At 39.4% G+C, this 24,069-nt stretch overlaps 2 protein-coding genes and 1 long non-coding RNA gene across 8 annotated transcripts in view; 2 read left to right on the plus strand and 1 right to left on the minus strand.

Moving 5' to 3' along the window:
* Positions 1–24,069, plus strand: part of RWDD2B (RWD domain containing 2B) — a 1,177,964-nt gene that overhangs the window by 499,637 nt on the left and 654,258 nt on the right. The window lies entirely within an intron of this gene.
* GRIK1 (glutamate ionotropic receptor kainate type subunit 1) overlaps positions 1–24,069 on the plus strand; it is a 406,887-nt gene that overhangs the window by 255,146 nt on the left and 127,672 nt on the right. For all 6 annotated transcript variants that reach the window (XM_050784706.1, XM_050784709.1, XM_050784707.1 and 3 more), the window contains exon 4: positions 16,302–16,483. In XM_050784706.1, coding sequence (XP_050640663.1) covers positions 16,302–16,483 — 182 coding nt within the window. The remainder of the gene's footprint in view (positions 1–16,301; positions 16,484–24,069) is intronic.
* Positions 1–24,069, minus strand: part of LOC126950746 (uncharacterized) — a 148,426-nt gene that overhangs the window by 12,950 nt on the left and 111,407 nt on the right. The gene's annotated exons all lie outside the window — the stretch shown is intronic.

Here is a 24,069-nt window from a genome sequence, read left to right on the forward strand (position 1 = left end):
TTGTATGATCCTTTGCACGACCTTCACGGTGATGAACTCCCTCATTCTCCACGACCGCACGCACATTTCCCTCTTCCTTAAAGCTCCCTGAGACTACCGGAGGGTTCACTAGCACTTTGGAAGCAAAAGCACTGAATCCCAAGTTATATTTCAAATATCTGTTTACATGTCTATAAGACTGGAAATTTCTAAGCATCCGAATTTTATCTTATTTTTATGTTTATAACCTGCTACCTGTCGTAAGCCTGACATACAGGAAAGAGTTTAGTAATTCCACATGGATAGAATAATACCATTGATTGTCTGTTTTCTTTTTTCTCCAAGAGTTGAAATGAGTTGCTTTCTTTGATCTACACATTTGGTAATAATGCTACGAAAATTACAAGTGAAAATTAGTAAAGTGAAACACTGTCAAACTTTGCAATACAATTTCACTTTTCACTGCCCCTTTCACCAAGCACTAGCACTTACTATTCCTCAAAGGATGAATACGTGCCTCCTCTTTGGTGTTAAACTCTGGTTCCATTTTATACTGTCAGATAAAAGTGATGAGTGTGGTTGGAAATATGCACTTATGTACTTTCTTGTGCCTCATCTCATTTAGAAAGAAGTGAAGATTCTAAGTGACTGGGTATATATTTTATAAATATTGTATTCAAAACAGTCCTATCAAGAAGAATAAGCTACAAGCAGCCATAGTTTTAGAACTTTACCTGCTTGCTGTGAAGGAAGAAATCATTGTCTAATCAAATCCACACGGATATTTTAGAGGGTTTTGAAAAAGAATATCACGTTGTAAACACAAGTGTGGTTAGATCTTGCATGCTGCCTACTTTTGCTAAACAGGAAATTTCGTGAGCTCATAAAATCAAGCTACATCTCATTATGTTGTGATCTCTGTAGTATAATCATCTCTCACCATTTCTACAGCAAAGTTGGAACATCTAAAATGAAAACATATCAATGAATAATATTGAAACTCCTGGATTTAACTTAAGAAAGAGGTCAACTAAAGATGTGGGCATTGTAGATTTCAAATTGTATTTAGACAAAATATAATTAGTAAGTAAATGACAGAAAACTTGATATTCTAACCATTCTCTGACATCAGGTGAGCCACACACATGTGACATCCATTTTGCAAAGCAAACACCAAGCTATCATTTCCATCATCTTCCACAAGAAACTGAAATGTCCTTTTCATCTTTGTCAAGTTCACCCGTGCTCAGTGACACAATAAATACTTGTTGAAATCGACAATCCAAAATGATTTGATATGTCGCCCCTTAAGTGAGAGATGATTCATGTTAAAATGATTTTTGCCCACAAAGACATTAAAAATGTAGATGAATAATCAATTGAGCCATTAAATTGGAACCCAGAGAATGAACAGGTCAACTGAGACCAATAAAAGCAGAAGCCTTGTGACTCTGAGTGGGTTTTATACTGCTTGACTCAGGGTTCTTGCCTGTAGTGATTATCACATCATCAAAAGGAGGAAACTTAGTAAACCTGAAAGAAAAGAAAGGACTTAGGTGTGCTTAGCACCGGCCCCTACACCAGAATTAAGTACCCATTAAAGAGCACTTTATTGGGATTTGTTTAAGAGTTTGTTAAATAGCCTGAAGCCAACACAGATGTCGAGGGACCAAATGGCCCATTACTCCCATTGAAGTAAATGGGAGCAGTGTGCACGTCTCTAAGGACAAAATTCAATTCGCTAAATACTAGCAAGCAGAATTCTGTCCTCTAGCAGTTAAAATGTCGAAAGACTCTGGAGAACTCTTAGGAGGAGTAAAGTTTCGTCTCGCCTCATTTCTCTTCTCTCTCTTTTCTGGATGTCCTTCCCGTTAGTCACCCACTTGTCGCTGATTCCCACACCCAGAGGCGACCCCAGGCAATGAGAAATTGCTGCCCATTCGACCTCCTCTCATGATTCATTAGACCCTGGTGGAAACCTGGTTATCACTTGACACACAGCAAAAAGAGCTGAGAAGCTGAGCCTCAACTGCGGTGTGCGGCATATTCAGCAGTTTCTGCCTTTTCAAAGCCAATTTCAGGGAAATGCACCCACAGCCATTCCTGGAGAGCCGGGATCAGCAAACTTTTTCTGTGAAGAGCCAAGTGCTGAGGCTTTACGGCCACGGGGGTCTTGGTCAAAACTACTCCACTCTGACAAAGTAGCAAGCAAGCACACGGACAATATGTAAATGAATAGACCCAGTGTGTTCCAATAAACCATAAAGGTTGCAAAAACATATGCTGGGCTAGGTTTGGCCTTTTGGCTCTAATTCACCCCTGCTAGAGCCTTAAAAGATAAGACAATTGAGCTAAAAACTAAGATTGTAATTTTGTACACATATGAAGTGGGTTCAGCTCACATCCACAACTCCTTCATTTTGGTATCTGGGTTTTCACGCTCTTCTTTCCTCCTCACTGGCCCTCCTGGCTTCCTCATCAATACGTGTCAGTGCCATGTCTCGTTATCTCTGTGGGATTTGCCAGGTGATATTCTGGTTCATTGGATAAACAAATTTTCAAAGAGGTGTTGGGGGAACAGATGCTTTTCCTCACCCATCATAACGATCACAACTGACATTCCTGTAACAAAAGACAGGTTAACAAGAGAAAATCATAGCAAATTTGTTTAATCAAAGTTTTACCTGACTCAGGAGGCTTCAGAAATGAAGACCAAAGACCTAGGGAAAACTGTCTATGTCTATGCTTAGATTCAATGACGAATGAACAACATGTGGAAATGTGATTGGACAAAAGGGTAGAATCTAGTGGTAATAGAATGAGGGGAAAAGCCCAACAAGGCCTGTGTGTTCGGATTCTTCTTAGCCTCTCTGTGCAGTATTCCTTCCTCCTGAGTATGGGGCAGGACCCCTGTGAAACGAGAGTCTTCAAGGGAAAAGAGAATCTTTCTAGATTTTACGTCTTGCTTTGGGGGAGAGGAGTTCTAGTTTCTACGCTTCACTTGGGGAAGGGAAATTCTGCTTTCTATGACTCACTTCGGGGGATTAAAAGGGGTATGATGCTGGGGGTTAGGAGAAAGTCAGAAAGACCTCGTTTCTGAGACCTTTCCTTTTTCAGTTCAAAGTAGTCAGCATGCCAAGGTGCCATATTTTGGGGTGTCATGTTCGGAGCCCCAACAGTGTTAATGGCGAGTAATGACTTAAAATGCTGTTTCTTACTTTAAACTAATTACAGCACATTTTAAGTTTGGAAAGACAACAAAAGCATTGAATATTGCATGCCACAGAGAGTGGGATTTCAAAGGGTTTTCTTATGCTTGGTTAGGTGATTACCTACACAGTCAGCATAGAGAGCTGAATCCAAATAAGCAAGTGCTAATTCAAATTTCAGTGGCAAAACATTTAAAAAAAAAAAAAAGCAAAAAAACAAAACAAAACAAAATAAAAAAAGCACCACCTATTCTGCTTAGCTTTTATTTTGTGAATGATTAAGAAAAACCTACTTTATAGTTTTGCCTGTCTCTCTTCTCTACTTTAACTTGTCCCTAACTAAACTGGCCCAAAGTTTATATTCATTTGGTTCAGGTGATATTTTCTGAAATACTGGGGAAAATAGTCAAGACAGCACATACCTGCATACTCTGTACTATGGCTGCCCTTTCCTGAGATCTAAATGGCAATATATTGTTTGAAAGTTTTATTTTTATATAGTTTAAAAAGAAGATTGCTTTCTTTACAAAATGTTAAAATGGAGAAAAGTTTAAGGATGTCCTTAACAAAATATCCAGAAAAACTATCACAGATAATGTCTTAGTGTATATTCTTTTAGCTATTAGATAGGCAGGCAGGCAGACAGACAAGGAGATAAATAGGTAGGCAGATAGATAAATAGATACATACATAATAGATAATAGATCATGATAGGTAGATGATAGACAGATATTAATAGACAGATGATAGGTAGATGATAGACAGTAGGTAGACAAATGATGAATGATTGGTAGAGGATAGATGATAGAAAATAGATCATGATAGGCAGATATTAGGTTGGTGCAAAAGTAATTGCGTTTTTGCAGCCTGGCACGGTGGCTCACGCCTGTAATCCCAGCACTTTGGGAGGCCGAGGCAGGCAGATCAGGAGATCGAGACCATCCTCGCTAACACGGTGAAACTCCGTCTCTACTAAAAATACGACAAAATATTAGCCGGGCGTGGTGGCGGGCGCCTGTAGTCCCAGCTACTTGGGAGGCTGAGGCAGGAGAATGGCGTGAACCCAGAAGGCGGAGCTTGCAGTGAGCCGAGATCGTACCACTGCACTCCAGCCTGGGTGACAGAGCGAGACTCCGTCTCAAAAAAAAAAAAAAAACCCAGTAATTTTGTTTTTGCTATTAAAAGTAGTGGCAAAAACTGCAATGACTTTTGCACCAACCTAATAGCTGATAGGTAAATGATAGATTAGATAGATATATATAAATAAGCAGACGATAGATTAGATAGATAGATGATAGGTAGATGATCAATTAGATAGAGAGTTGATAAATAGTGAATATAGTTGACAGTTAAATAGACAAATGATAAATGGTAGATAGATGATAGATAGATAGATAGATAGATAGATAGATAGATAGATAGATAGATAGATAGAGATGATAGATTCCCTTGTTTCGTAGACATTTACTGCCAGGCATTATCCTAAATACTGGGGATAAATCACACACAAAAAATCTGACTTCATGGAATCCAGTCTGTTTCTCTGTTGAACAAAATATATAGTAAATATTTAGTATGATAGATAGTAGAAAATGTTATAAAGAAAAATAAAGCAGCAAATGGTATTTGGGAGACTAACAGTAGAGATGGGATTTACAATTTTATGTAAGAATACCAGGGAAGTGCTCTAGAAAATACCATTTGAGTAAAAATTTAAAGAGGATAAAAAACAAATCATGTAGATACCTGGGGGAGAGCATTTCAGACGTCAGGCAGAGGGAACAGCCAGTGCAAAGGCCCTGCCAAAATAACTCTTTCCTGGTAGCACTGTGCTGAACCCTACCATTAAGTCTTTCATACCATGGAGGATTTGCATATGTAAATAGCTAAAAGGACAATATTTAATAATTTCAACTTTTGTTTTAGATTAAAGGGTACATATGAAGGTTTGTGCCATGGGTATATTGCATGATGTTGAGGTTTGGAGTACAAATGATCCTGTCACCCATGCAGAGAGTGAGCACAGGTAGTTACCAATAGGTACTTTTTCAGCCCTTGCCTGCCTCCTCTAATAGTCCCTAGTGTCTATTGTTCCCATCTTTGTGTCCATGTGTACCCAATGTTTAGCTTTCACTTATAAGTAAGATCATGGGTATTTGGTTTTCTGTTCCTGTGTTAATTCACTTAGGATAATGGCCTCCAGCTGCATCCATGTTGCTGCAAAGTACATGAGCTTATTCTTTTTTATGGCTGCATAGTATTCCTTGGTGTATATGTACCACATTTTCTTTATCTAATCCACCACTGATGGGCATCTAGGTTGATTCCATGACTTTGCTATTGTGAATAGTGCTGTAATGAACATCTGAGTTTGTGGGTTTTTTGGAAGAATGATTTTCTTTTGGATATATACCCAGTAATGGGATTCCTGGGCCAAATGGCAGTTCTGTTTTAGGTTCTTTGAGAAATCTCCAAAATGCTTCCCACAGTGGCTGAACAAATTTAAATTCCCACCAACAGTATATAAGTGTTCCCTTTTCATCACAGCCTCACCAACATCTGTTGTCTTTTGACTTTTTAATAATAGCTGTGTGACTGCTTGTGGTTTTTATTTGCATTTCTCTGATGATCGTGATGATGAGCACTTTTTCATATGTTCTTTAGCCACTTGTGTGTCTTCTTTTGAAAAGTGTCTGTTCACCTCTTTTGCCCACTTTTTAATGGGGTTATTTTTGTTTGTTGATTTAAGTTCTTTATAGATTCTGAATATGAGACTTTTGTTGGATGCATAGTTTGCACACATTTTCTCCCATTCTGTGGGTTGTCTGTTTACTCTGTTGATAATTTCTCTTGCTGTGCAGAAGCTCTTTAGTTTAATTGGGTCTCCCTTGTCAGTGTTTGTTTTTGTTGCAATTTCTCTTGAGAACTTAGTCATGACGTATTTGCCAAAAACAATGTACAGAATGGTATTCCTTAGGTTTTCTTTTAGAATTTTTTTTTTTTTTTTTTTGAGACAGAGTCTTGCTCTGTCTCCCCGGCTGGAGTGCAGTGGTGTGATCTCGGCTCACTGCAAGCTCTGCCTCCCGGGTTCACACCATTCTCCTGCCTCAGCCTCTCAAGTAGCTGGAATTACAGGCACCTGCCACCATGCCTGGCTAATTTAATTTTTTTGTATTTTTAGTAGAGACAGGGTTTCACCATCTTAGCCAGGATGGTCTTGATCTCCTGACCTCATGATCTGCCTGCCTCAGCCTCCCAAAGTGCTGGAATTACAGGCGTGAACCACCACGCCCAGCCTAGAGTTTTTATAGTTTGAGGTCTTACATTTAAATCTTTAATTCTTCTTAAGTTAATTTTCGTATATGGTGAAAGATAGGGTTCCTGTTTTATTCTTCTACATATGGCTAGCAAGTTATTCCAGCATTATTTATTGAGTAGGGAGAAGAATAATATCTTGAATTCTTGTTGTAGACACCATTAAGCTAAATATTTAGACAAAAATTATGTAAGCAAAAGAAGAAACAGGGTGCTTCAAATAGGAACTTTCCTGTTCTAAAATTTACCTGTGGATAGGCCTACCTCCCAAAATTCACAATGATGCTATCCCTTACTTCTTTATAAATATGTGAACATTGAGAATACTCATGTACAGAGTATATGAGTAAGTCTAAAATAACTAAAATGTTTGGGCCGCAAAGGAAAAACACAAGGACATAGAAGTTAATGGCTACTGAAGACTGATATCTAAAGGGTCATGAAATAGAAGCTTTAGCTAGTCCTCTGGGCTTTCATGGACAAAGTGGATGAAGGATTGAGGGAAGCAACTTTAGCATCACTGAAAGAATTAACTTTTAATCACCAGATCTCTCAGGGGATGAAATGCATTTCTCTCCAAAATATTTAACACCCTAATCTGGAAGAGTTCAAGTCCAGGCTTGGGACACCCTGTCACAGGCAGGTCCTGATAAGGATCCCTGCAGTACCCAAGAGGTTACCCTGGAAGACACCTAAAGTTGTTCCCAAATTTGGATAAATTGTTTTTCTAAAACCGAAATTGCCACTGCACTGTCCCATCATGATGCCACCTTGGTAAATCATACGTTTCTTCACCTTCACTAATGCTGTCAGTCTGTCATTCTACAAATATTTATTGGACACACCAATAAATATTGGTACCAGCACGTGGAATACATTAGTGAATAAAACAGACAGAACCCACTGACTTCAAGGAACTTAGGTTCTATGGGAATAATAAACCATTTTCTCTTTCTATATAAAATGATTATAATTGTTGAACGGTGGTGAGTGCTGTGCAAGAAAGAAAAAGTAGAGCAGATTGAAGGGAATCTGGAAGCCAGAAATGCGGTTTGCAGAATTAAAGGTCATGTCACATTGCACAGATGAGGCTTGAGCAAAGGCTGCAAGGAGCTTAGGAAGTGAACCACGTACTGTGAGAAAGAAGGCGGTTCTAGGCAGAGAGAACAGCTAATGTCTCAGGTAAGAGTGTGCCTGATACATCAGAGCAACAGCAAGGAGGCCAGGGTGGATGGATCAGAGTAAGAGGGGAAGGGAGCTAGAAGAGATGGTCGGAGAGGAGGGCCTTGTAGGTCATGGAGGGCTCTGTAAACCACTGGAGGAGCTTGTGCTCTGCCCGGAATGGGAAGCCATGGAAGAATTTTAAGCAGAGGGTGGATAAGATCAGAGTAACATTCTATAGTAGTCTCTACTCATCCTAAGGGGATACATTCCAAGACCTCCATTGGATGCCTGAAACCACGGATAGTACTGAACCCTATATATGCTACGGTTATTTTTTTATTTTATTTTATTTTTGAGACAGAGTCTTACACTGTCATCCAGGCTGGAGTGCAGTGGCGCAATCTCAGCTCACTGCAACCTCCACCACCTGGGTTCAAGCAATTCTTCTGCCTCAGCCTCCCCAGTAGCTGGGATTACAGGCACTCGCTACCACGCCCAGCTAATTTTTGTATTTTTAGTAGAGACGGGGTTTCACCATGTTGGCCAAGCTGGTCTTGAACTTCTGACCTCTTGATCCGCCTGCCTTGGCCTCCCAAAGTGCTAGGATTACAGGCGTTAGCCACCTCGCCCAGCCTGCTATGTTTATTTCTAAGCATACATACCTAAGCACTTGTTCTATGTTTGTATATATAGTACTTGTATGAATGATACCTATAATAAAGTTGAATTTATAAGTTAGGCACAGTAAGAGACTAACAACAACAGTGATGAAATGATTCACGTCCCGTGTGGACAGAGTAGGATTGTACAAGACTTCATCATGCTATTCAGAAGGGCATGCAATTGAAAACTTATGAATTGTTCATTTCTGGAATTTTCCGTTTAATATTTTTAGACCACCATTGACTGTGGGTCGCTAAAATCATGGAAGGCAAAACCTCAGATAAGGATGGCCTGATCCTGAAGAGTAGTAGGAGTAAAAGAATCACTGTACACTCTACAGAGGCAAAGGTAGAAACATAGCAACCTGCCAGATGGCTCCTATGGAAACTCAGGGAAGAGATGGAGGCAATACAGTAGAGGAGTAAGATACACTCAGGTTCTGGAAACATTTTTAATGTACAGCCGGCATAATATCTGAGAGGATATTTGAATGTGTTCCCCACTTGAAAGTTTTTATTACATATGACCATGTCCTCTTTTCTTTTTCTTCATTTATGTGGTGACATTGGGCTGTGTTTGAATGATTGCTCAAACATTGTAGGGTCTTTGAGAAAACTGCACAAAAATCATCATGGATATTCTCAACTGCACGCATTTTATCTTTTCACTACCATTTTAAGATGTCTTTTTGAGTATCCAGTACAACCTTTGGGTCTGTATGACACTTTTTTTTTTTTTTTGAGACGGAGTGTCGCTCTGTTGCCCAGGCTGGAGTGCAGTGGCCGGATCTCAGCTCACTGCAAGCTCCGCCTCCCGGGTTCCCGCCATTCTCCTGCCTCAGCCTCCCGAGTAGCTGGGACTACAGGCGCCCGCCACCTCGCCCGGCTAGTTTTTTTTTGGTATTTTTCAGTAGAGACGGGGTTTCACCGTGTCAGCCAGGATGGTCTCGATCTCCTGACCTCGTGATCCACCCGTCTCGACCTCCCAAAGTGCTGGGATTACAGGCTTGAGCCACCGCGCCCGGCCGGGTCTGTATGACACTTATTTTGATTTAAGGAACTCAATGACCTGAGAAACTTGGGACATCTCAGGTTGCCTCAAGAGATTAACCTGTTTAACAGGGAAGATAGCAAGCGTATTCCTTCCTACGGCAAACTCCTCTGAAATATCAAAGTTTGGCCCAGTGTTTCAATTAAATCAAATGTCAAGAAAAACACTTTGTATTCCTTAGACACAAGACAAATGCCATATGTTAAGTTTATTTTAAAATGGAGGATAAAAACAGGAAGACCATGTTCCAGTCTGAGAAAATATTGACGCCATGGTGTTGCTGAGGCAGGTTATGGTTTAATTCATACCTGTAGATTAAAGAATCAAAAATGAACTCAAAATAATAATAATAATATCCTGAGGGAGTAGAGATTAAGAAAGAAGGAAGAGAGAAATAAAAGATTGATCTTTTTGTCCTGAGCCGAAGGATGGAGTTGTCATTACCTGAAATAGAGGTTATAGGTGGAACTGGTTTGAGGAAATAAGAATGATATCAGAAACTGAGTCATTAACCTGTTAAGTTTGAGTTTCAGGTATCTATCAGACATCTGAATGAAGGTAAGAACAGGCAGTTCATACACGAGTCTAGAGTCCAGAAAACAGGTCTGGGCTGGAGACACAAATTTGAGTGTCCTCAGCCTATAGATAGGACTGGATGGATACATCAAGGAAATGAGCACCAGATGCCTCTAGCCCTGAATTTATAGCACATCAACCTTGATAAGTTTATCTTTGTTTACTTAAGTCATTTTTCTCAACACATCACAGCCATGAGATTTCTAAAATGCAGCCTGCAGTGAAGAGTTGTTAGTCATCACGTCAAATATAGTCTCCAAGCTTTACTGTAAGGATTAATGTGAAATGAGATTAGCATCCCTAACAGTGGCAGAGATTGAAAAAACCAATCAACCCTGGAAGAAAACATACACGAAATGAAAATCACAAAAATAACAATAACTAAATTCTTGACTGCTGACTATGTGCACTGTCCTAAATAGATTATTAACTCAGTTAATGTGCTCAACCAGCCTGTGAGTGAGTGAAGTATCTGCTCTTATGGCTGTATTTAAGTACTGACTTAGTTTTTAAAAACTCTGTGTATCATAGTTCCTTCCATTTTCCCATAGAAAACAGAGATAAATATACTCTTCCAGAACCAAGAATCTTCACAGAAGCCTAAAGTTTGGACTCAAAGAAAATCAACTTTGGCATGAGTAGTCAAGCTAAAATGCAAGATATGCTATACACAGTCAGTGCCAAATAAATGACTCTTTTCACTTTCTGTCATCACCACTCTCCCCACTGTGTCGTTATGACCACTTGTGATAGCCAAAACTCTTCTGCTACGTGCTGTCCCATCATTCCACTTGAAATAGCCCAAGGATGGAACATTCTTAAAACTCAACAGCAAAAAAACAATAAATTATAGTTTATTTTTTTCTCTGGACTCACTTTTTTCTACCCTTCATATCTCCCACCTCAGTTCTTTGACCAGAACCCTACTTAAATATTCAGAACTCTGCCCAGGAAACCAATCTTTAGGTATTGCAGGCCAAGCATATTAATTTTAGCTACTGTTGAAACTTCACGAGAATTCAGCACCAACATATACTGGTGGAGTGCAATATACTTTCTTGAATATTTAGACTAGATTCTTCTTATAAGGTCCTTTGTAACCAAGGTACATAATTTTTCTTTTGGGAAGACTCCCACTTGCCTTCTCTGTTGCACTTCTGAAAAACCCTATGTATGAAGATCTGCACTTTAAAAGTGTTTTATTTCCACAGGTAATTCGCTCACATACCCATTTTCATTTTTCAGTTTTGATTTTTCCTCTGCTCTGGATGATGCACAGATCCCCTTAAGAATCCTATTAGATTTGGGTATATTAATATACCCACAAGTTTATGAAATGCCATTTTGCATATTTCCAAGTTCAATAGAGAAGAAATTAACATTTAAAATGTGCAACCTGATCTTTGGGTCCCAGTGGTTTATTACATTCATGTTTACGGCATCAAACTCACTGATGGTTTAACAAACAAGACATTGGATTAAGACTCAAGAAAACCTAGGTACTTTTCTTTTGAACTGAGACTCATTAAAGATAGCTAAAGCTATTGAGAAATGGATTGGACTGCGGTGTAAGGTAGAGAATTTCTCACACTGAGAGGTGTTCAGCAGTGGCTGTGTAGAGGGGACTCATGCGTCAAGAGGAGTTTGACCTGAAGGTCTCTTCCAATTCCTGCTATTTGTGACCCATTTTCAGGGCCAATCCAAACAATTAACCTCACCATGCCTCACTTTCCTCACTGTGAAATAGCACTGACACCTATTCACCTCAGAAGTATATTCTAGGGTTTATTTCGCTACTTATAAGGCATGGAGCAGACTTCATAAAAAGGGGCAATCTAAATAGCAAAGTTTGTTATTACTTAAAAGGAAGGCATAGGAAATTTTCAATGCTCACTGGAAATAGCAGAGGTTTTTTTTTCCTCCTCCATATGCTCCACCTGTTGCCTGAGTTACCCAATGTGCATGCAAATCAGCATTTTTTCTGTGTCACATCTGAGTGCACCGAGTAGACAGGCGGCCAAAGCAAGTGTTTAGAATTGGCCATTTGGATATTTTTGAAAGTTGTATCTATATGCAGAGCTCAGCTCAAATTCATGTGAAAAAAAACAGTCTTCTTTCTGTAAAGCGTTTATTCAACCAAAGTTGCATTTCCAATTTCATTCTTGGGGATACAAGTGGAAGAGACTTTTATGATATTATTTTGTATCTGTACGTTTTGTCTTTTTATTTAGAAAGATCTGAACTTAGAGAAAAGTTGCAGGACATGTACAATAAACTCCTGTACACCCTTCAACTAGATTCATCATTTATTATCATTTGGCCTCATTTGCTGTAATGCTCTATCATTCTCTTAATATAGAAACACCTACAACAATAAAAATAATACTAAGTAGTAGCACTGTTGAACCATTTGAAAGTAAGCTGCAGACATCTTGACCTTTTTCCCTATAAATACATTAGCATGAATTTCCTAGGAAGGACCTTTCTCGTTACAACCACACTACGATTATCAAGTACAGGAGACTTAACAATAACATAATAATGTTATCTAAATACATAGAAATATATATTTGCTAATATTGTTATTGGCAAAATAATAGTATATATTTGATAATTGTCCCAGGATCACAAATGGCATTCAGTTGTCAATCCCTTTCGTCTCCTTCGATTCAGACAATTCAGCCTTCTTTTGCCATATATGACACTGACATTTTTAAAGAGTCCAGGTCAGTTTTATTGTTGCATGTCCCTCTATTGGGTTTGTCTGGCTCTCTCTTATCTACGTCTTATTTTTAAATTCTCTCCATCTCAGTGAGCCAGAAGAAAATTCACCTTATCAGCATGATACGCACCTTTACCATTCACTGCAACTGGGGTCCTGGCAGGGCTGGGTCACTCCATCAGGGCTGGCTTCCACACACGGAAGGATTAGCAAAGCTAGGTGTTGTGCCTAAATCAATGTCCTCCCTCTGAAGTAATTATTTGTTTAGCAAATGATTTTTAACTGCTCATTACAACGAAATGTAAATGACTGATGGATTGCTGCAAAATGCAAATATAAGGGAAAGCTTTCTCTAAATGTTGTCTACTGTGTCTTTTGAATTGTAAATTCTCCATCATTTGCTAATGAAGGCAGAAAGGCTTTTCTTAAGCAAACAATTGCTTCAGGAAGAGAAATGTAAAACTCACTCCATCCCTGTTCTTTGTTCTCGCCCCAGTTTCGGTCCCTAATCTTTAAATCTGCTGATCCTCCCCCTTTCTGAAGCCATTTTACCTGTATACTGGCAAAAGGAGAAAAGTAGGAGTTTAACAGTGAGCTTTTTGTAAAAGATAAATTTATTCCAATTAGAAACTAGTCTTTCTCCCATTTCCTCTATTGGTATTAAAATATACCTTCTTTTATGAAACTATTTTAAAAGTTGATGGTCACATTTGGGGGTGTGTGTTTATTAATGGTCTAGTGTGCCAAATAAGGATTTAATATTGTGTGCTGGTCTAAAATGTTCTTTCTCTGTTTACTTATATAGCTATTTATTAATATAGTTAATTAGTCAGCTTGTTAATTAGTTTTTCATTCAGTCAGTTGACAAGAGATCCTGAAGTTGGGAGGGGCCACTGATTTGGAGGAAAGAGCCCTAAATTTGGTATCAGAAGGTGGATTTGGCCTTAATCCCTGGGTCTGCCATTTATTAGCTATATAACCTTGAGCAAGTTACTCCAGCCTGCAGCAGCCTTAGCTCATAATCTGTAAAATTAAGTGGTAATTGATGCCCCATCTACCTCAAGAGAGCAGGGATAAAATTCTCCTCCTGGCTGTGAGGACTCTGAAGCAGTTTGTGTTGTCTTGCACCCTCAGGGCCTAACATGAAACTTGGCATCTAATGAGCATCCAGCAAATGTTTTCCCATAAAAATAAATGAAAGAAGTGAGAAAATGTATGTCAACTTTAAATCCCATAAATATGTAAGTCATCATGATAGAAAGATGTGACATTCTATTCAACACAGAAAAAGAGAGCAGTTCATTGCAGCACACGAAATGCACTTTTTAAATGTTTTCTCCATGTTATTTAGAGACCACATTAAACTGTCCCTTGTGGTTATAGTCATGAAAAACAAAATCTATGTGATTGCAAAGCAGGTGAGTGATAAGAGAAAACAGGAGAGAAACTCAGGCAGCCTGAAGTCTCTATTTTTTCTCCATCTCATCAAACAGTCCTAAGCCGTATCTGTTCCCTCAGCACTAACAACTTGTATTTATAAGGCAGGATGGTGATGTCAAAAGATTAAGTGTTGGATTCACAAACAGCAATTTTAATCCAGGATTCTTCTTAACTATCTTTGTAAGTTACTTAACTACTCTGGGCCCTGAATTCTTCATTTAAATAATAATAGGAATAATGGTTACATCATAGGATTATTTCAAAGATTAACACATATTATGAATAACAAATATATGAACACACGTTCTATATTTTCTTTCATTTTTAATGTTTCTCTGTAGTTCAGGATGTGGCTCTGGAAGTGAGAAGACAAGCAGGTGATTATAAGTACCTGAGGGACTTCAACCACATTGACTGATTTGAAAAGGAGCAAGAATCCAGGAAGCCTGTTATTCTAGCAATTCAATTTTTGTGTAAAAAGACAAAAGGTTCATGTATTAGTCCATTTTCACACAGCTATAAATAACTACCTGAGACTGAGTAATTTATAATGAAAAGAGGTTTAATTGACTCATACTTCCACATGGCTTGGGAGGCCTCAGGAAACTTACAATCATGGTGGAAGGTAAAGGGGAAGGAAGAAATGTCATACATGTTGGCAGAAAAGACAGAGAGAGCCGGGGGGAAGTGCCACACTTTTCAACCAACAGATCTCGTGAGAATCCACTCACTATCACAAGAACGGCATGGGGGAGATCCACCCCCATGATCCAATTGCCTCCCACCAAGTTCCTCCCCCGAAACATGGGGATTACAGTTCGAGATGAGATTTGAGTGGGGCCACAGAGCCAAGCCATATCAGATCATGAGCCCTAAATCTTGATAAGGTTCTACAGCAACTACCCTCCCATTCTACCACTCCCACACATTTAACTCTGAAGTTCAATATCATTATACATTTATTGTACATCAGAATCAAACCTAACTATGGTGGTAGAGAAACCTTTCCTCATTTGAGCCACACACAAAAAATGTACCGTCTAGTTAAAAAAAAAAAAAAAAAAAAAAAAAAAAAAAAAAAAAAAAAAGTAGCTACATAAGTAAAACAAGAAAAAGAAAAATGTGAGTTTGGCAGTAGCTGGAATCCATGCTGAATCTTGCACTGAACATATCACAATTTTCATCTGAATACTCATAAAGCTTAATATTCCCTATTGATTACCTAAAGCTGACAAACCCTGAAGGCACAGAACTGCATACAAAACAAACAAACAAAAAAAAACCTTCAATTTTTCAGTGTGACAGAAGTCCTTACTCTGAGAGCCAAGGTGCAGCATAGTGAGCACCTGTTAACATTAGAGGAAATAAGAGGGAGTCTTTTACACAGTGGCTTTCCTTGCCCTAGTAAAGCACTTCTATTAGGAAACAGTGCAAATCAATACATCCACACCTGTGGTAAACCAAACATTCTCCATCAAGTTAGTTAGACATATATGTTTTGTTGCAATAACCAATAGAGAATTTTTTTAAAATTCTGTTTCTGCTTTTATGATCATAATTTCTAAAAATTCTATGGTCTTTTAAAAAAATCAAGTAGGATTTTCCCATTTAGCATTCAAATATATTAGGAAGAAAATGTAATGAGCATGAGCCATTTACAAATAGTTTATATGGCAGGAACTGAAAGATTATATACAGCAACCCGACTAATTAGCTGGTTAAGAGTATTTTTATATAAATACTTAATAAAAGGCTAACAGAAGTTTATAGCCTCGACAAATCTCCATATTCTATTAGCTTTGTAAGTGAGCAGGTGTGATCTATTTCATCGAACTCTTTTGGAAACTTCAACCAACTTTTTGTTTACCAAGTTTTACAGTTGCAGGCTTGATTTGTTAAAGATGGGAGGTGTTTGCTGAAAGCTGGAAAGGACAATTGCATTCTAAATAAATTTAAAATGCTCCTGACAAAATTATGCTTCCAAGCCACACATACCCACAAAGGGGAAATAGTATGATCCACCACAGAAAGATGAGTAACAAATGGGAAGTCAGGAGTGTAACCGTTAGGAAGGTGGTCAGTGGGTACATTTTGGAGTTGAAACAAGTTTAACTATAGATAACAATAAACAATACTCTGTCGACAGAACAGTCTCTGTTGCATGATTGGATGTCATTTTCTAGGTCTAATTCGTCTACAAGAGCTCATCAAAGCTCCCTCCAGATATAATATTAAAATCAAAATCCGCCAGCTGCCCTCTGGGAATAAAGATGCCAAGCCTTTACTCAAGGAGATGAAGAAAGGCAAGGAGTTCTATGTGATATTTGATTGTTCACATGAAACAGCCGCTGAAATCCTTAAGCAGGTAAGAGGGCTAGGGAGGAGGTGCAAGTGTGGGAGAAATGTTATTTTCTATTTTTCAAAAATGCCATCTAGTTTTCACTTCATGCAGCATGATAAAACTGCAGCAGTCCAGTTTAGGCTGAAGATTATAATTTTCAGAGCCCTTTTAAAGAGGCAAGGGGCTCAGAGAGTTCATGGGGCTTCGGTGAAGCTGTATGTGAGTGTTTAGTTGTAAATGTGTGCTTCTATGGGTGGACCAAGTGGTATGTGACTCCTACCAGCAGAAGATGAGAGGAGGACATCATTTCGAGATGATTAAACATCTCTCTCTCTCTCTCTCTCTCTCTCTCTCTCTCTCTTGTCTCCTGAAAAGACTGTGCCAGATTTCATTTACACAATGCCTGACTCGTCCTAAATACATCTTCCTCATGGCAAGGCCCCTTTTGTCAAACATGCAGGATTGCAAACACAATAAAAAAAGGCATACAGGGACAGTTACAGAAAAGATGCCTCTTTCTTCTAATTTGTTGTAGACAATAAACTGCTATGCATTAATCTCCACAGACAATGTGGGTGGAAATACTTAGTAAGTTGTGAAATCCTACATAAATGAAGACATGAGTAATGTTCAGAATAATAACAATAGAACAATAATTTCTGAGCACTTGGTCTTATGTTTAAGAAAGCAAATTCACTGGGAGGCCGAGGCAGGCGGGATCACCTGAGGTTGGGAGTTCGAGACCAGCCTGACCAACATGGAGAAACCCCATCTCCACTAAAAATACAAAATTAGCCGGCCTGGTGGCACATGCCTGTAATCTCAGCAACTTGGGAGGTGGAGGCAGGAGAATCCCTTGAACCCGGAAGGCGGAGGTTGCAGTGAGCCGAGATCGCACCATTGCACTCCAGGCACTCCAGCCTGGGCAACAAGAGCGAAACTTCGACTCAAAAAAAAAACCCAAAAAAGTAAATTCAGAATTAGAAGGAAAAAAAAGCATAGACTAGTACTTCTCACTCCAGAATGATTTTGCCCCCTGGAAACTTAGAGCAATGTCTGAAGACATTTCGGGGTGTCATATTTGGAACAGGGTCCTCCACTGGCAACTAGTGGGTACTGCTAAACATCTTGTAATACACATCTGGAAAGGCTAGCGAAATGTTTAAAATAGAAGCATTAATAAAAGATCAGATGATTGAACCTGGAAGAAAGAAAAAATAGCCAGGTTTTATTTATGTGGTCTGCCTGCCATCTCTTTATGTTTAAGTCGTTATTGTGGCATAGGCAATGTTTTTATCTAAATAACACAAGCTGTTATTGTACTGTTTTGTTTAAAAGGTCTGGGATTGCTATGTTGTTGACGGTAAGGGCTGGTGATTTCATAAGTAGATAAACCCCTCCACAGGAATGCAGAACTGTGGATTCTTGAATCACTAGAAAGAGCTCCTTTCAAATAGTCATCTGGCCTGACTCTCTGGTGCTCCATCTCACACTTGCAGAGCACTTCCACACAACCGTTGAGTTCAGAATTGAGTTTTTAATTGCACTGAACATCGACAGTCAAAAAAGTTAACCAAATGTTTCTATTATCTGCTGGATGATTAGAGTAAAAAAGAAATCTATTTAAAGTTAGAGTTGGGAGGCTAAGGCAGGAGGATCACTTGAGGTCAGGAGTTCAAGACTAGCCTGGCTAACATGGTGAAACTCGGTCTCTATTAAAAATACAAAAAAAATTAGCCAGGTGTGGTGATGGGCACCTGTAATCCCAGCTACTTGGGAGGCTGACGCAAGAGAATCACTTGAACCTGGGAGGTGGAGGTTGTAGCGAGCCAAGATTATGTCACTGCACTCCAGCCTGAGTGACAGAGCGAGACTCTGTCCCCAAAAAATTAAATAAATAAAATAAAAAGCTGGGAACACAAAGTTGCATTGAAAGCAATTACAGACATCACCATATCTAATTCTCACACTTTGCAAGATATAAAATGACATCGCCAGAGTCATACATCCAGTGCTTTCTCCACCATGACATGCTGTCACTCCTGTTAGGCAGAAAAGTATTGGTTTCTTAATTCTATGCTATAGTTACATTAACAAATCTTTAGATATTAAAATTATCTCTCAATAAAGCAAGCAAGCATGTGGCAGTAGTGTCAACAACTGAAGAACTTTAAAGGTAAAGAAACGCAATCAGTAATCCTTTATCATAAGGCTTCATTTGAGAATGTTAACACAGTTCATTAAAGGATGTAATGAAGTGTGTGGGTCAGAACTGAGAAAAACACCCAGATTTATGTGTAGCCCTCAAAAGGCAAAGAAGCTTCCCTTCCCAGGAGCCTGTTGTAACAGAGGTTGAGGACGTCTGTTAGATTTAAGAGAATGATTTTCTGATGAGGCTTCTCTTTGCTAGATACTCATTTGTCTCACATAACTGGCCACACCTCTCCCAAGGGCAGGTCTGGAATAGGCAAGAACAGTGTACGGTGGTGGCAGGGAAGGGCTGCTTCTATTTCACTAAATTTGGACTTGAAGTTCCTTTGATAGAAGTGGCTCTTTCCTAGTAGCCTGGGGATGACATCATTCAAAGGACAATTAAGACAAAAACAAAAGCAAAATATCTAAGAGCAGCACTCTCAAGAAATGTCTAGCCGGGACAGCAGGGAGTAGGATTAGTTCAGCTTTGTGCCAGCCACTGACACAGACGTTTTTCTCTCTATCCTCTCTCTTATGTTTTAACCTATGTTTGCTTTTCCTAATCATTTTAGTGTTAAGAGTGGCTGTGAGGCTTGGAGGAAGACACTAAAGAGACGGCTCATCCAGTTTTCGTTCTAGACTAATAATCTGCAAATACTTTGGAGATAAGAACCTTTTTTAAAGGTCCTAGCATGAAATTCCTCCCGTATTGCATGTAAAAGGGCAATTGCTCTTTTTGGAATAACTACAGAGGACTCAGGTCAGCTTAACAGGACTTCATTGGAACCTCCAGAGGCGGATGTGCTTGAAATGGGATATTGGAGACATCAGAACTTTTCTGTTCTGGTCAAAGTAAGGCCTAAGCACTCTATGTGATCCAGCTTAACTTGCTCCATTTGCCCCGGGGAAAAACCTGTAGAAACAGAGACTTGTCGACTAAGAGATTCCCTAGGGAGGCTGAGGACTCAGGAGTTCTGGTTCCTGATTCTGGCTGCCATTCCACTAATCCTTGAACCCAAGGAAAGGAAAGGAAGGAGACTTACCTCTTTTACCGAGGGTCCTAAGAGGTACCAACGAAGGTGCATGGCATCCTACATGATCATAGCATCAATCTCAAACCACCCCCTGAGGTGAGTTGGGTATTCTCGCTTTCGAGGTGAGGCAACTGATGCTCAGACAGGATAAGTGGCCCATATAAGATCACTCTCTGAGCCTGGCTAGGCTGACATGTGGTCTCCAGACTGCCTCATCTCAGAGCCTGTGTGCTCACTTTACTCTGAAGGGCCCCCAAGCAGTATGGATGACTATTCTGAAGTAGGCTTTCAGAAATGTCTGGAAAAAAACACAACCATATGCTGCTGGTCTTCTTTAGATAACATTAGTATTAATAGCTTTTACTTTTCTGGTAACTGAAATCACTGCCAAGAACATTTCTCTGCCAGGTCAATGTGGTACTCTCTTTATGTGCATTTGCCATCATTATCCTGCATTTCCCTGCATCTTTATCATATTTTCCCACCTTTCCATGATTCTTAAGAAAAGAAGAAATCAAAGGCACTTTAAAGATATTTAACATTTATCCAAAAGTAAAAATTGGGGAAAAGTCTATAGTTATTCTTGGGCATGCTAATTACTCCAGCAAAGTAATTATTTCTATTCATATTGAACAAGTACTATATGATGAGAATCTGAGAAGTTATTTCTCCAAAATTCATTTGAAATTTGAATGTCAAGACTTGATTAGGCTACAGAAGATAGGGCTTTCATATGAACTTTCTTCATGAATTTCTACAGTTGGAAAGTTTCCATAAACCAGAAGGTTGCATGTGTCCTCTCCCCAACTTACCCACCCACCACCTCGCAGCATGGTCCTGATGCTTTGAAAAGATGCTGCTCTCTCTGTAACCTGCCTTCACCGTGGAAACCACTGCTCCTCCTTACTCTCATTTCCCCAAGTCCAACTACTCTTTCACTGACTCTTTGCTGTTTATCCTTATACACCCTCATTCATACCGAGTGTGATTTTACTGAGGGAACGGCTGAAATGAGATGAATTTAAAGAATGAAGCAAAGGGCAAGAAAGCTCTACCTATGGAATTCCCAACTTGTGCCTAGCAGGATGCTGGGTGCTAAGCAACCATCTCATGTAAGTGACCCAAGAACTTCTAATATGATTGGTATTATTCCTCTTTTGCAACTGAAAATTGAAGCTAAGGTAATTTTATCTACCATATACTGAGCATACTCTTAAATATATAGAAAGTACCAAGGCCTGCGTGAGCTGACCTTGCCTCTCTCTTCAGCCTTCTTGCTGGCCTCCAGTATCTGATACTCATTTCAGAGGAATCCTTTCTGGCCACGTGACACAGCCTTTTCTCCCCACATCATAGCCTTTGCATTTGCGGTTGCCAAATCCAGGAACATTCTAAATTCCCAGTCATTCCCACCTAAGTTTTCATGAATATCTCTTGGGAGATAAAAGAGAGGAAGCTCCCTTCTCATTCTCTATATCCCTTCACTCTACTTAGTTTGCTCCGTCACCACAATAAAAATCATAGTGAATTAACACATTTACTCATGTGTTATCCATATCCCTTACTACACTGTAAGTTCCAAGAGGACAGAAACCTTCTTTGTCCTTTGCCCCCAAATCCCTAGCACCTACTACATTATTTGACACATAACGAGTGTTCAGTACAGCTCTGTCAAATGAATAAATGAACCAAACGAATGAATGAGCCAAGAACTGTTCTAGATTCTTTCAGTAAATCATCCCCAAAGTCATATTTTCTTCTACCCCAGTGAGTCTGCTATACTCTCATCTCTGCCAAGTACATTTGGGTGAGTTGCTCCTCCATGCCTCTGTTACCCCGAAAGAAAGGCTTTGTTCAACTATGAAATCCTATACTATTAAGGAACTGTAATGCATCTGAGCCTGTGACTTCACTTCCTGAAAATAAATTCAGCTCTTTGGAGAACTGCCTAGTTACTTTTAAATCTATAGTAGGATTGAGTGAGCAAATCGCTATTTCAGGCACCCATTCCTAATGGTTCTCTGATGAAAAAGCAAGGTGGCACTGCCTTGCTCCATTCAGTGGGAAGCCCCCTGGGGGCTGGGCCAATTTCCTGAGCTGGAGAATGGCCAGCAGGTGAGCATGAACACACTGTTTCACACTCAGAAAACCTGCTCTCTCCTTTATATGAACAAATCGAGGAAGGATTTTTTCTCCCACAACGCTAGTGGCAACGAGTATTTAGCTATAATTGAGCCATTAGTCTCCATAAAACATTTAGCACCAAAATAGTTTGTACAGCTATATTGCATTTTCTCCTGTCAACATTTGCATGCTCTTGCATGCTCTTGCATGCCCCCCATCCACTTTTTTGTTTTTTATCTCTTTCAATTAACATAAAAACAAGGCGAGGAAGAAAACAGTTTTTTGTTGTTTGTTTTCTTAAATGCCTGGTTTTCCTCTGCTAGGAAGTGCAAGGACAATGCTAGTTAATCAAATAATTTTGTGCATTGATTCTCTCCTCATGTATGTTGTGCCCACTGGCTGTAATGATGGCAGAGATGGTTAAATTGGTTTCATCTCTCATTTAGATAAGACAGAAGTAACCATTGGCTGTGATCTCTCATGATAGAAAACATCAAGTCAAGCATGGCACACTATGCTAAGGGATTGTAAACATGTGCCCACCAAGTCAGATCTATAAGTCAATCATTTTTTTCATCATAAACACATAGAATAGGCCAAAGACCTCAGGGGCCATTTTATACTGAACACGTACCGGAGGCTGGCACTGTGCTAAACAGGTTAAATGCATCAGTCATGTAATATTTACAAGAAAATTCTGTATAGAAGAAACTGACAGAGCCCAGAGAGATTTTGTAACTTGCCCAAGGTCACAGAGCTAGCAAGTGGCAGGTGTGGGATTTAAAACTTATCTGAGGCTTTGAAAGGAAAAAAAAATGTAACCTCTTCTGCAACTGTTGTGTACAACAAGATGTCAACTGATTCTTGTCTTATTGCAACCTGAAACATATTTTAGTTAAGCCTTGCACTTCTTGAATGAAGGTGTTTCATTTTATTCTCAAACATCCAATCATGTCTAGCTTTACACAATTCCTTAAGAAATGGTGAACAATGAGTTTACTTGGACTCTGGAAGGGGAACAACACACCGGGGCCTATTATGGGGAGGGAAGAGCGGGGAGGGATGGCATTGGGAGCTATACCTGATGTAAATGACGAGTTGATGGGTGCAGCACACCAACATGGCACAAGTATACATATGTAACAAACCTGCCCGTTGTATACATGTAACCCTAGAACTTAAAGTATAATAAAAAAGAAAAAAAAAAAGAAATGCAAATTATATCAAATGTCCCATGGCCAAGTAGAGAATGTGGTAGGGATATCGTAGAGAAATTTATTCTTTTATTCAATACTTATTTGTTGAGCACTGATTGAAGGTGTTGGAGATACAATAGTGGAAGCAACAAGAAGAATAAAAACCCAAATCTCTGCCCCATTAAGGCAAAAAAAGACCTTGAAAATGAATGTAGCAAGTGTAAAACTATCCAATGCTTGCAAATTGGCCTAATACCATAAAGATACCTTCTTTTTTTAATTAAAAAACTTTTAATTTATTTATTTATTATTTTATTTGAGACAGAGTTTCGCTCTTGTTGCCCAGGCTGGAGTGCAGTGGCGTGATCTCGGCTCACTGCAACCTCCGCCTCCCAGTTTCAAGTGATTCTCCTGCCTCAGCCTCCCAAGCAGCTGAGATTACAAGCATGTGCCCCAACGCCCAGTTAATTTTATATTTTTAGTAGAGACGGGGTTTCTCTATGTTGGCCAGGCTGGTCTCAATCGCCCGACCTCAGGTGATCTGCCTGCCTCGGCCTCCCAAAGTGCTGGGATTACAGGCATGAGCCACTGCGCATGACCTACTTATTTATTTTTGAACTTTTGTTTTCTGTTCAGGGGTACATGTGCAGGTTTGTTATATAGGTATATTCCTGCCAGTGAGGGATGGTGACTAGAATCTTAGACTGAAAGTTGGGAGACCCATTTGCAAGTTCTGCTTTTTCCCTAATAGAGTAAAATAACTACCATTTATCTGGTATTCCCTGCATGCATAATGTGCTGTGTGTTTGACTGGAATGATCTCTTTTTATCCTCTCAAAATAGTCTATGTCATAGATGAGGAACATGAGGCTTCAGGTCACACACTCAATGACAGGTCTGGAATTTCAGATCAGAGTATGATGTTCACATCACTCGCGTTGCTCACATCCTGTAAACGGGCAGCTTCGAGAAATTCTACTGATGCCTCTTCAACTCAGTCACCTCATCTATAAATAACATTATCAAAGCCTGCTAATATTTCCATCAGCTCTGAGCTTCCATG

The sequence above is a fragment of the Macaca thibetana genome, chromosome 3 (genome assembly GCF_024542745.1).
Source record: "Macaca thibetana thibetana isolate TM-01 chromosome 3, ASM2454274v1, whole genome shotgun sequence".
In the NCBI taxonomy this organism is placed as follows: domain Eukaryota; kingdom Metazoa; phylum Chordata; class Mammalia; order Primates; family Cercopithecidae; genus Macaca; species Macaca thibetana.